Source organism: Fundulus heteroclitus, chromosome 23, assembly GCF_011125445.2.
Source record: "Fundulus heteroclitus isolate FHET01 chromosome 23, MU-UCD_Fhet_4.1, whole genome shotgun sequence".
NCBI classification, from domain to species: Eukaryota; Metazoa; Chordata; class Actinopteri; order Cyprinodontiformes; family Fundulidae; genus Fundulus; species Fundulus heteroclitus.
The window spans coordinates 25,652,836-25,664,856 of NC_046383.1; the positions used below are offsets into that span (position 1 = coordinate 25,652,836).

The 12,021-nt window shown below is 45.3% G+C and overlaps 1 protein-coding gene across 1 annotated transcript; it reads left to right on the plus strand.

Moving 5' to 3' along the window:
- The first annotated feature begins 643 nt into the window (after positions 1 to 643).
- On the plus strand, positions 644 to 11,984 carry LOC105927340 (probable ATP-dependent RNA helicase DDX41). The gene is made up of 17 exons (XM_012864082.3): positions 644 to 749; positions 1,602 to 1,697; positions 1,907 to 2,057; positions 2,156 to 2,230; positions 2,333 to 2,393; positions 2,489 to 2,625; positions 2,720 to 2,792; positions 2,904 to 3,057; positions 3,404 to 3,540; positions 3,705 to 3,867; positions 8,904 to 9,035; positions 9,135 to 9,206; positions 9,289 to 9,385; positions 9,581 to 9,730; positions 9,838 to 9,909; positions 11,438 to 11,548; positions 11,651 to 11,984. Exons 1-17 carry the CDS (start codon positions 723 to 725, stop codon positions 11,785 to 11,787), a joined length of 1,845 nt encoding a protein of 614 aa, XP_012719536.2. The 5' UTR covers positions 644 to 722; the 3' UTR covers positions 11,788 to 11,984.
- Positions 11,985 to 12,021: the final 37 nt, after the last annotated feature.

Genomic DNA, 12,021 nt, shown 5'->3' on the forward strand with positions numbered 1-12,021 from the left:
GTGTGGTGTTTTATCTTTGTCATTTCTGGCTCATGCCCGGGTCCGTGCAGCTGTCCTCGCCATCGGCAGTTTGGAAGAAATGATGCGACTACGAATGATTTGACCCTCCCGATTCATCGGAAAGTCGGAGAAATGAGGAGAGCAGAAGAGAGAAAAACATTATTTCAACACTTACATTTGGACATACTGCATTAAATGACACACTATTGAAAATAGGAAAACATATTTCAGGTAGATGTGAATATTGTGGACAAGAGCCAGTAGAAAATGTAGTGATGGGTTAGAAACTTTACTACTGACAAAGTTAAATTTGACCTGGTGGGCATTCTGCAGAAGAATTAAAAAAAATTAATGTTACCAATCCTTATTAAAATATCTGATAACAGGCCAAATTATGAAGATTTGGTATTTATAAATCTCCTAGGTATATATATATATATATATATATATATATATATATATATATATATATATATATATATATATATATATTAGCCATTCTGACCCACACTCCTCACCAGTTAGTGGCGGTAAAGCTCACTGAAAAGATATTTGTCAACCGCCAATAAACTCAAGAAGAAGAAGTACATTTGACCCTCGGTTTGTCGTACATCAGTAGCTTCTGTTGTGTAAACATGCGGAGTTTGGATTAAATCGCTGGTACATGATCTGTAACTAACTACTAAGGCACACATAGTAAGGATACGTAAAGATTAAATAAAATGGAGACCGAAAATCGGACCGTAAAGGTAAGATTAAATCAAACTGTTTCTGCAGTTGAAGCTAGCCATGGAAGGCTAATATTAGCATGCTAACCAACGACGTTTTTTTGTTTGTTTTGTAATGAAATTTATGCACATCAAACAATAGATCATAATGTAAAGGAAACCACGGATAAGGTGCAAAGTATTTTATTTTATAATATGGAGCAGGTGTTAAGACTATTAAACACGGGCCGTACAGTCAGTTATCAGTGCCAACTACGTGATGTTGACGTTTTGAAGGTTAAAAGATTATCATTATCTGCCTTTTGTTTTAATGGAAATACTGTGGTATTTATTTTTTTACTTTAGTCCCGGGATGCTTATCTGTCGCCATTGCATCTAAACATGTTGAGTTATGTTACTCAGTTGGAAAAAAGGTTAAAGTACAAACTAATGAAGTGTCTCATTATACCTGAGGTTTTACTAAAGGGGTCGATTCATTCCCAGCTATAACATATTATAGGACTGTATAGGGCAAAGTGTATAGAAGTGTTTTCCAGGTCTGGATACAAATGTAAAAAATAATGTGTGAGACAAAACATTTATATTTCCAAACTTAATTCTCTGTTGAATTTCTTTCATCCAACCAACAAACCAGTTATTCACTCATCCTTTCAAACCATTTATCCTTTCAAAATCATTTCATGATTCTCCTCGATTTCTAAAATGAATCATTGAATCACAATGTGCTTTTGCACATTAATATTCATTCAGAAGAGGTCGCACCTAAGATCATTTATGATTTATTGATTAGCCTAAATCCTTCTGAAATAAAGAAAAAGATACTTCCTGACAAGGTGATGATTATTGTGCCGTTTGTAATTTGTTTTTCCACAGAGATCCCACGGAGATGAAGAAAAGTCAGGCTCAGAAGGATCGGAGGATGATGATTATGTCCCATATGTTCCTGTCAAAATCAGAAAACAACAAATAGTGAGTTACCTGGCATTAGTCATTTTAGGCAATAGAGAAACAAAAGCCAACCCTTTGTATCGATTTACTGTTCCATTTACACTAAATGTATCTTTTTTTTTTTTTGTCTTAGTGTCATTTCTAATCCTCTTCGATTTTCTTTCTCTTTTCACATTCCCATTGTGAGAAAATACACTAATAATCTTCAACACAATTTTGAATGTTTGCAGCTCCAGAAGAAGTTACGGCTGCGCGGGAAGGGCCTGGAGGAGGAGCAGAAGGATAGCGGAGAGGAACAGAGGGATGAGGAGGAGGGCCTCGGTCCACGCTCCAATGTTAGTCTCCTCGACCAGCATCAGCACCTCAAGGAGAAAGCAGAAGGTTCGGAGAAGATCCGCTTTAGGCGATAACCGTTGTTTCTGTTGTTCTACCTCGGCTGTATGAGATTTGTAAATGTGTCTACCTGTTTGTGTTCCAAGCCCGCAAGGAGTCCGCCAAAGAGAAACAGCTGAAAGAGGAAGAGAAGATTCTGGAAAGCGTGGCTGAGGGCAGAGGTACGTCAACGCCGCCTAGAAGTCAAAGGGAATTCATTAGGGAAATTTCTAAACTTTAGAGGTTCAAACTAATAGTGCAAAACTTTTAAACTCTCTTATTAGCTCTGATGTCTGTGAAGGAAATGGCCAAAGGTATCATATATGACGACCCAATAAAAACAAGGTGAGCCCTCAATTATTAAAGTTGCTAAGCTTTTGGGTCTTTATGAGACAGAAAGCAAAGAGATTCGTTTAACCTGATCAAATATTCTTTTGCAGCTGGAAAGGACCACAGTACATCCTAAATATGCAACCCGCACGACACGAACGTGTCAGGAAGAAATTTCACATCCTGGTGGACGGAGAAGGCATCCCTCCTCCCATCAAAAGCTTCAGGGAAATGAAGTTTCCACCAGGTGACACCACGCTCTGCCTCACTCGTTTAAAAGTCCCTCCATTGGTTTTATCTCCCTCCTAACTGTTAACATAAATCTGTATTTGCATCCACAGCCATTCTAAAAGGTTTAAAAAAGAAAGGGATTGTCCACCCAACCCCAATTCAGATTCAAGGCATCCCCACAGTGTAAGTGCTGAGCATGCGAGTAGGAAGTTGTACTACACAGTATGCGACGATCTCTGTTAGGATTTAATGGACTTTAAAACCGCCGGGGGTACTGACAGTGTTTGCTTGTAGTCTATCAGGTCGAGACATGATTGGCATCGCCTTCACGGGTTCAGGAAAGACTTTGGTCTTCACGCTGCCTATCATCATGTTCGCCCTGGAGCAGGAGAAGCGTCTGCCTTTTTTCAAGAGAGAGGGACCATATGGACTCATCATCTGTCCTTCGGTAAGACACGGCAGACTCGCTTGTTCACATTGAAGATTCTCAGAAACAAACGTGACATTTAACTCGTTTAATAATTGTTAATTAAATGGCTTAAACTGTTATTATTGTTTGAGGTTAAAAGCCAGTTTTTTGCAGACAAATTCTGTAACTTCTGTAACTATGTATAAAAAAAAACATGTCCGCGGCATTATAGCAAGCAGATGAGGTGAAATGAAAGTAAAATATTGTAGAAACTGCCTTTTTCTTTTCAGTTTTAAAGCTCAACTAGTTACACAATGGTTGGGGAAAAGTTTTACTTTTTCTCATAAAATACACCATTTGCACCCCCTTATTCCCCCCCCCCCAGCGAGAGTTGGCGAGGCAGACTCACGGCATCATCGAGTATTACAGCAAGCTGCTGGAAGAGGAAGGAGCTCCTCAGCTGCGCACAGCCCTCTGCATCGGAGGGATGTCTGTCAAGGAGCAGATGGAGGTGGTGAAACAGTAAGTAAGATGGCCTGGCTGGTTCTGAGAGGAACGCTGACACCGAAGAAAGGCTTCCTCTCAACAGCTTTGTCCGTCATTTGAGAACCGAGGTCACAGTGAATAATGTCCAAAAGCAGAGTGGCTACCCGCATGACAGGATAAATACTTTATCTTGTTTTCAGTGGCGTCCACATGATGGTTGCCACCCCTGGGCGTTTGATGGACCTGCTCCAAAAGAAGATGGTTAGTCTCGACATATGCCGCTACTTGGCTCTGGATGAAGCAGACAGAATGATTGACATGGGTTTTGAGGAGGACATCAGGACCATATTTTCCTATTTTAAGGTGAGACACTTGTTGTGTTAATAAGTGATGTTGAATAAACACTCATGAATCAATCAGTCTCACGTTCTGGTAAAAGTAAGTCTGAGAGATTAGTTATTTCCTTTTGCATAGAGCGATCTTTAGACATTTATATTACACTTCAACTTAAGGTTGTCCTAAAAGTTACTCGAAGCTTGTAATCAATGCAGTCAGGAATTCAATGTATTATTTGCTGCTCTTAAATCTAATATATGCTGAGAAGAAGTACAAGAATATAACCTCAGAAAATCTAAAACAAAAATATTCCACTTATTCTACTCAAATATTATAGGTTAAAGGGATGTTTAAGGCGAGGACATGGACCGTGAACATTTAACTATTAGGGGTACCAAAGTGCCCGGGGCGCGCTCGTGGCGGAGCGGTTAGCGCGAACCATATTAGGAGGTCTTTAGTCCTCGACGCGGTCGGCCCGGGATCGACTCTGACCCGCGGCACTTTTCGCCTGTCTTCCACCCTCTTCCTGTCAGCTCACTTTCAATAAATTAAACCGTGTGCCACTAGAGCCGCAAACACATTAAAGAAAAAAAGTTTAGTTTTTTCCTGCGTCGCTCTCACAGCGTCACGGGTTGGCTTGGGTGTGAGTGGTTGAAATAGCACGTCGATAAAGATGACAGACAAGTGGCTTATCCAATCATATGCAAGGATTTTTGATAAGACCCAGCCTACAAAAAAGGCAATTCCTAACGAGAGGTCCCAGATGGATGAGAGTGCAGCTAGGCTGAGCGACATCCATCTGGCTAGGGTCAGGTTACCAAAGTGTAGCCCCTCCAGCACACCGGCATCCAGTGAATGTGTTGTTAGAAGGCCTCTGCCGAGCCAAATGACTGAATGCTGATGAGGCGATTCAACCATTTCATTAAGTTGTTCTGGAGAAGGGATGCAGCTAAAGCTTCAGGACAGTAGCTCTGGAGGACTGAACCTCAGCCGGCTGATTAAAAGGAATGGGCTTTTGCGGAAAAAGAAAGGGAAACAGGTTTTGTTGCCTAATATTGACTTATGATGCCCACTTAAATCTGAGAGAGAAAAGGGCAGGAGGAAGTCTCTGAAGCACATTTATCCCATCAGCTTTCAACTCCAGAACTCTTTCCCAGCCGAAGGGATAGCCCCCTTTTCTCCTCAGATAGTCTTTTGGCTGCCTGGAGGCTTCTTGGATCTGACAGCTGTTGGTTCAGAGGTGGGTGGCAGTGGTCAGAGTCAGGCATTCTCTGTAGTTTGCCTGGTGCTTTTTTGGGGGCGGCCTAGCCGGGCACAGCCCGAAGAGAAGAAATGTGTCCCCCTTCCAATAGGCTCACCACCTGTAGGAGGAGCCAAAAGGGTTGGGTGCATTGTGAAATGGGTAGCAGTCGAGGACAGGGACCTTGGTGTTCTGATCCTCAGCTGCAGAAGCTGGCTCTTTAGGACGTGGAATGTCACCTCTCTGGTGGGGAAGGAGCCTGAGCTAGTGCGTGAGGTTGAGAGGTTCCGACTAGAGATAGTCGGACTCACCTTGACGCACCACTCTGGCTCTGAAACCAGTCTCCTTGAGAGGGGTTGGACATTCTTCCACTCTAGAGTTGCCCCTGATGAGAGGCGCCGAGCAGGAGTGGGCATACTTGTTGCCCCTCATCTTGGTGCCTGTACGTTGGGGTTTACCCCAATGAACGAGAACCCAGTGGCCTCCCTCCGCATACATGTGGGGTTCTGACTGTTGTTTGTGTTTATGCACCAAACAGCAGTTTGGATTACCCACCCTTTTTGGAGTCCTTGGAAGGGGTAGTGGAGAGTGACCCTCCTGGGGACTCCCTCGTTTTGCTGGGGGACTTCAAGGCGCAGGTGGGCAATGACGGTGGGACCTGGAGGGGCGTGGTTGGGAGGAATGGCCCACCTGATCTGAACTCGAGTGGGGTTCTGTTTTTTTACTTCTGTACTCGTCATGAATTGTCCATCACAAACACCATGTTCAAGCATAAGGGAGTCCATATGTGCTCTTGGCACCAGCACACCCTAGGCCAGAGTTCAATGATCGACTTTGTTGTTGTTTCATCTGACCTGCGGCCGCATGTCTTGGACACTCAGGTGAAGAGAGGGGCGGAGCTCTCCACTGACCACTACCTGGTGGTGAGCTGGCTCCGATGGTGGGGGAGGAAGCCGGTCAGACCTGGTAGGGGAGTGGTGGCCTAGTGGCTAGAGCAGTGCGCTTGCGCTCTGAGAAGGTTGCAAGTACCCGGTTTGATCCCCACAGCCTGCACTTTGGGTCCCTGAGCAAGACCCTTAACACCTGATTGCTTCCCAGGCACCGCACAGTGGCAGCCCTCTGCTCCCCAAGGAGATGGGTTAAGATGCAGAAGTGAATTTATCCCTTGTGAGATCAATAAAGTTAAATTGTTATTATTATTATTATTATTATTATTATTATTATTATTATTATTATTATTATTATTATTATTATTATTGTTGTTAGGACCAAATGTATTGTGAAGGTTTGCTGGGAACGTCTGGCGGAGTCCCCTGTGAGGCGGAGCTTTAACTCCCACCTCCGGGAGAACTTTAAACACGTCCCGAGGGAGGCGGGGGACATTGAGTCTGAATGGACCATGTTCCGCGCCTCTATTGTTGAGACGGCTAGTCGGAGCTGTGGCCGCAAGGTTGTCGGTGCATGTCGCGGCGGTAACCCTCGAACCCGCTGGTGGACACCAGCGGTGAGGGAAGCCGTCAAGCTGAAGAAGGAGTCCTACCGGGCTTTTTTGGCCTGTGGGACTCCGGAAGAAGCTGATGTGTACCGGCAGTCGAAGCGGCAGGCAGCTCGGCTGGTAGCTGAGGCAAAAACTCGGGCGTGGGAAGAGTTCAGAGAGGCCACGGAGAAAGACTTCCGCACGGCTTCGAAGTGATTCTGGTCCACTATCCGGCGTCTTAGGAGGGGGAAGCAGTGCAGTACCAACACTGTTTGCAGTGGGGGTGGTGTGCTGCTGACCTCGACTCGGGACGTCGTGCGTCGGTAGGCGGAATACTTCGAAGACCTCCTTAATCCCACCAACACGTCTTCCATTGAGGAAGCAGAGCCTGAGGACTCTGGGTCGGGTTCTCCGATCTCTGGTGCTGAGGTTGCCGAGGTTGTTAAAAAGCTCCTCGGTGGCAAGGCTCCGGGGGTGGATGAGATTCGCCCTGAGTACCTTAAGGCTCTGGATGTTGTGGGGCTGTGTTGGTTAATGCGGCTCTGCAGCATTGCATGGACATCGGGGGCAGTTCCCCTGGATTGGCAGGCTGGGGTGGTGGTCCCCCTATTTAAAAAGGGGGACTGGAGGGTGTGTCGCAACTACAGAGGAATCACACTCTTAAGCCTCCCTGGTAAGGTCTATTCAGGAGTTCTGGAAAGGAGGGTCCGTCGGATAGTCGAATCTCGGATTCAGGAAGAGCAGTGTGGTTTTCGTCCTGGCCGTGGAACACTGGACCAGCTCTATACCCTCAGCAGGATTCTTGAGGGGGCATGGGAGTTTGCCCAACCAGTCTACATGTGCTTTGTGGATCTGGAGAAGGCATTCGACGTGTCCCCCGAGGGATCCTGTGGGGGATACTCCGGGAGTATGGAGTACCGGACCCTTTTAATAAGGGCTGTCAGGTCTCTGTACGACCGATGTCAGAGTCTGGTCCGCATTGCCGGCAGTAAGTCGGACTCGTTTCCGGTGAGAGTTGGACTCCGCCAAGGTTGCCCTTTGTTACCGATTCTGTTCATAACTTTTATGGACAGAATTTCTAGGCGCAGCCAAGGTGTTGAGGGGATCCGTTTTGGTGGCCTTAGGATTGCGTCTCTGCTATTCGCGGATGACGTGGTCCTATTGGCTTCATCAGGGCGTGATCTACAGCTCTCACTGGAGCGGTTCGCAACCGAGTGCGAAGCGGCCGGGATGAAAATCAGTGCCTCCAAATCCGAGACCATGGTCTTGAACCGGAAAAGGGTAGAGTGCCTTCTCTGGGTTGGGGAGGATGTGCTGCCCCTAGTGGAGGAGTTCAAGTATCTTGGGGTCTTGTTCACGAATGAGGGGAGGATGGAGCGGGAGATCGAAAGGCGGATTGGTGCAGCGTCTGCTGTGAAGGGGGCGCTGTACCGATCCGTTGTGGTGAAGAGAGAGCTGAGCCAAAAGGCAAAGCTCTCGATTTACCGGTCGATCTACGTTCCTACCCTCATCTATGGTCACGAGCTTTGGGTCGTGACCGAAAAAACGAGATCCCAGATACAATCGTCTGAAATGAGTTTTCTCCGTAGTGTGTCTGGGCTCTCCCTTAGAGATAGGGTGAGGAGCTCAGTCATCCGGGGAGGACTCAGAGTAGAGCCGCTGCTCCTCCACGTCGAGAGGAGCCAGTTGAGGTGGCTCGGGCATCTGGTCAGGATGCCTCCTGGACGCCTCCCTGGTGAGGTGTTACGGGCACGTCCCACCAGTAGGAGACCCAGATGGAGACCCAGGACACGCTGGAGGGATTATGTCTCCCGGCTGGCCTGGGAACGCCTTGGGATTCCTCCTGTGGAGCTGCCCCAAGTGGCTGGGGAGAGGGACGTCTGGGCCTCCCTACTGAAGCTGCTGCCCCCGCGACCCGGGGCTTTCTGATGTCTGGTGTTGTTTCCACATCAGTACTTCTTTTTGATACCCTGAATTAACAAATAGGATTATTTTCATATAAAAGACTGTGACCTGGAGGAATGTATTTAAAGCAGATGACTTTTCCAACTAGTTTTTCCAGAATAGGCTTTTGTTTTGTTTGCCTAAATTTGGTTCCCATTCCTCACGGCGTTTTCATATTCCTTCTAATTTGCTGCTTTTTAAAATGCTTGCACTGTTTCTCACACTCCTAAAGCTCTCAGAGGAAGCAGAGTCCGATCAACCGAGTCAGATGTAGAGTTGGCCACGTCGTGTGTCTGTTCCAGCTGCTGCACTCAATCTGTTGTTGCTGAATGTTTTTTCTCCGACTTTAAAATCAACACAGCCTTCCTGATTTTTTTCATATTTTTTTCCCCTCTGCTCTAGGGACAAAGGCAGACCCTGCTTTTCAGTGCCACTATGCCGAAGAAGATCCAGAACTTTGCCAAGAGCGCCCTGGTCAAACCTATCACTATTAACGTGGGCAGGGCCGGAGCTGCGAGCTTGGATGTAATCCAGGCAGGTTTTTATTTCTTCTGTTTAACTAAAAATGCCCTTGGTTTTTTTTTTCTTTTTCTTTTTTTCTTCACGAGCTAACGTTCTGCTTGGTGAATCCAGGAAGTGGAATACGTCAAAGAGGAGGCCAAGATGGTGTACCTGCTGGAGTGTCTCCAGAAAACCCCGCCCCCAGTAAGCATCTCAACATCTTGTTGCAGAAGCATCGGGACAAAATAAGTGCCTATATTTTAAAGTTTTTGTTCATTTTTGCCAGGTGTTGATATTTGCTGAGAAAAAAGCAGACGTAGACGCCATCCATGAATATTTGTTGCTTAAGGGAGTGGAGGCGGTGGCCATACATGGAGGAAAAGGTACGCAGAGTTATGCTGATCTGCTGAAACAGTGGATCTACTGCATGTGAAGGGATGCTGAGCCCAGCCTGAGGTTTTATACTGAAATCATCATGCGTTTCCTCCTTATTACCAGCAGATGTCACCCTACTCGCAAATGTCACAATGTTCTATGAAGCATTGCTAAATTAAGGTCTTTATTGATTCTTCTTTCAGATCAGGAAGAAAGAACCAAAGCCATAGAAGCGTTCAAAGAAGGAAAGAAAGACGTCTTAGTGGCCACAGACGTTGCCTCCAAGGGTCTGGATTTTCCAGCAATTCAGCATGTGGTCAACTATGACATGCCCGAGGAGATAGAAAACTACGGTAAGAGCAGCTGTGTTGATAAATAATTCAGACATTTTTAGGTTTTCACATTATGTAGCTTCCAGTTGGGCCCGGACTCTAAAACCAGTCTATGTTTTTGTTTCCAGTCCACAGAATAGGTAGAACTGGACGATCAGGCAAGACCGGTATAGCCACAACGTTCATCAATAAGGGCTGTGGTAAGGAAACATTACTCAAACACATTAAGTTCATTATGTTTGCAGACAAATTATTTATTTATTTCTCAAAATCTTCAATCCATTATTGGTTAACCTCACCGTGACACCAGACACAAGATTTCCTCAACAATCTGTTGTTTTACTTTTGAGCTGCAGATATTGCAAATAGTTTAGTTGTTTTCTCACATATTTACAGTTGAAGATGAAAATGTCGATAATCTGTTAATAAAACTTAATTTGATTCAAAACTCATTTATTAATCTTAAAGAAAAATTAATTTATTATGAGATAATACTAAAAGAAGTAGCATCAAGTTCAAGGAAAAAATAGCAAAATTATTCAATAAGCCTTGATCGTTTCTAGATTTTGTCGCGTAAACCGCCACAAACATCAATCTATTTTAGCAGATTTTTTTCTGGAACCACCTTTCATTGCAGCTAAAGCTGCCGGTTTTCAGGGTTTTGGCTCTGCCCGCTTTTCTACATCTGCAGACTGAAGTTTTTGCTCATTCTTCATTGCCAAATAGCTCCAGCTCAGTCAGATTGTGTGGGGATCTTGTGAGCATCAATTCTACTTCAAGTGATGGTCTGGCCATTGACTGGCCTAGTGGTTAGAGCATTGCGCTTGGGTCCCGGAGGTTCTGAGTTCAACTCCCACAGACTGCCACTCTGGGTCCCAAGACCCTTAACCCCTGATTGCTCCCTAGGCGCCGCAAAGTGGCAGTCCACTGCTCCCCAAGGGGATGGGTTAAGATGCAGAAGTAAATTTCTCCATTGTGAGATCAATAAAGTTCTATTATTATTATTATTATTATTATTATTATTATTATTATTAGTATTATTATTATTATTATTATTATTATAACACTTGAGTTTGCTTTGAACCCACTTGTAGCTCTGGTTGGGCTTTATGTTCAAGGTCATTGTCTTGCTTGGAGGTGAAGGTCTGCCCTCGGTTAATTTGCAGCCTCTTACAGATTTTCTTTCTGGTTTTACTGTGTTTTTGTTCAGGGGTGTCCGATTAAAGCCGGCTGCAGGTTAACTTCATGCCACACGTTTCAGATTAGTACCATCTAGCAGTTTGAGAGCTGAATCATTTACATTCCACTTCACAGCTCTGCACTACTGCGTCTCGTCCGTTGCCTAAGATATATTGAAACATTGTGACATAGTGAATATTTTGATTTATGTTTTCACATTTTGAAGTGTTTTGGGTGTCTTCCGTGCGCTTTATGGGCAAACGTGTCTCCTGTAGTGATCCCTAGCCGGGTGGAGTGAGAATGCTTCCTGTCTGTAGTGCATGCAAATGATGTAATGACCAACATGCAGAAAGCTGACCGAAGTGGAGCTGTTTTTAACGTCGCTGCAGAAAGCTGACCGAAGTGGAGCTGTTTTTAATGTCGCTGCAGAAAGCGTACAGAAGTGGAGCTGTTTTTAACGTCGCTGCAGAAAACGGAGGGGTGACACTAGCAGGGTTTGCAGGGATTTATATACAACTTTTACAGTGTGCGTCTTGTATCTCCTAACAGACGAGTCCGTGTTAATGGACCTGAAAGCTTTGCTGGTTGAAGCCAAGCAGAAGGTCCCTCCGGTCCTCCAGGTCCTCCAGACAGGCGACGAGACCATGCTGGACATCGGAGGTGAGTCACTTTGTTGCAATATTCCTGAGGCCCCATTAACCCGTTCCACCGTGCGGTACCAGCACACCTGTCCTGACACGTTCTGTCCTGCTGTCTTCCCAGGGGAGAGGGGCTGCACATTCTGCGGGGGTCTCGGCCATCGCATTACCGACTGTCCCAAGCTGGAGGCCATGCAGACCAAGCAGGTCACCAACATCGGCCGGAAAGACTACCTGGCTCACAGCTCGATGGACTTTTAATAACTTCTTTTTTTTTTTTTCTCCAGAAAAAATTATCACAGAATTGGGGAAGTGTGTTATATCATATTTTGTACGTCTCTGTTACACAAGAGGAATTACTTGTTTGTACCGTTTCTTCTTAGCTGCCTGTTTTTCGTTCGTCCTTGCAAAACGCAGCCGAGAACGTCTGAACTGTGAATAAAAACCTTTTTATATTTGATAAATATATTATTTTCGTCCCATCCAAAAGTGTCA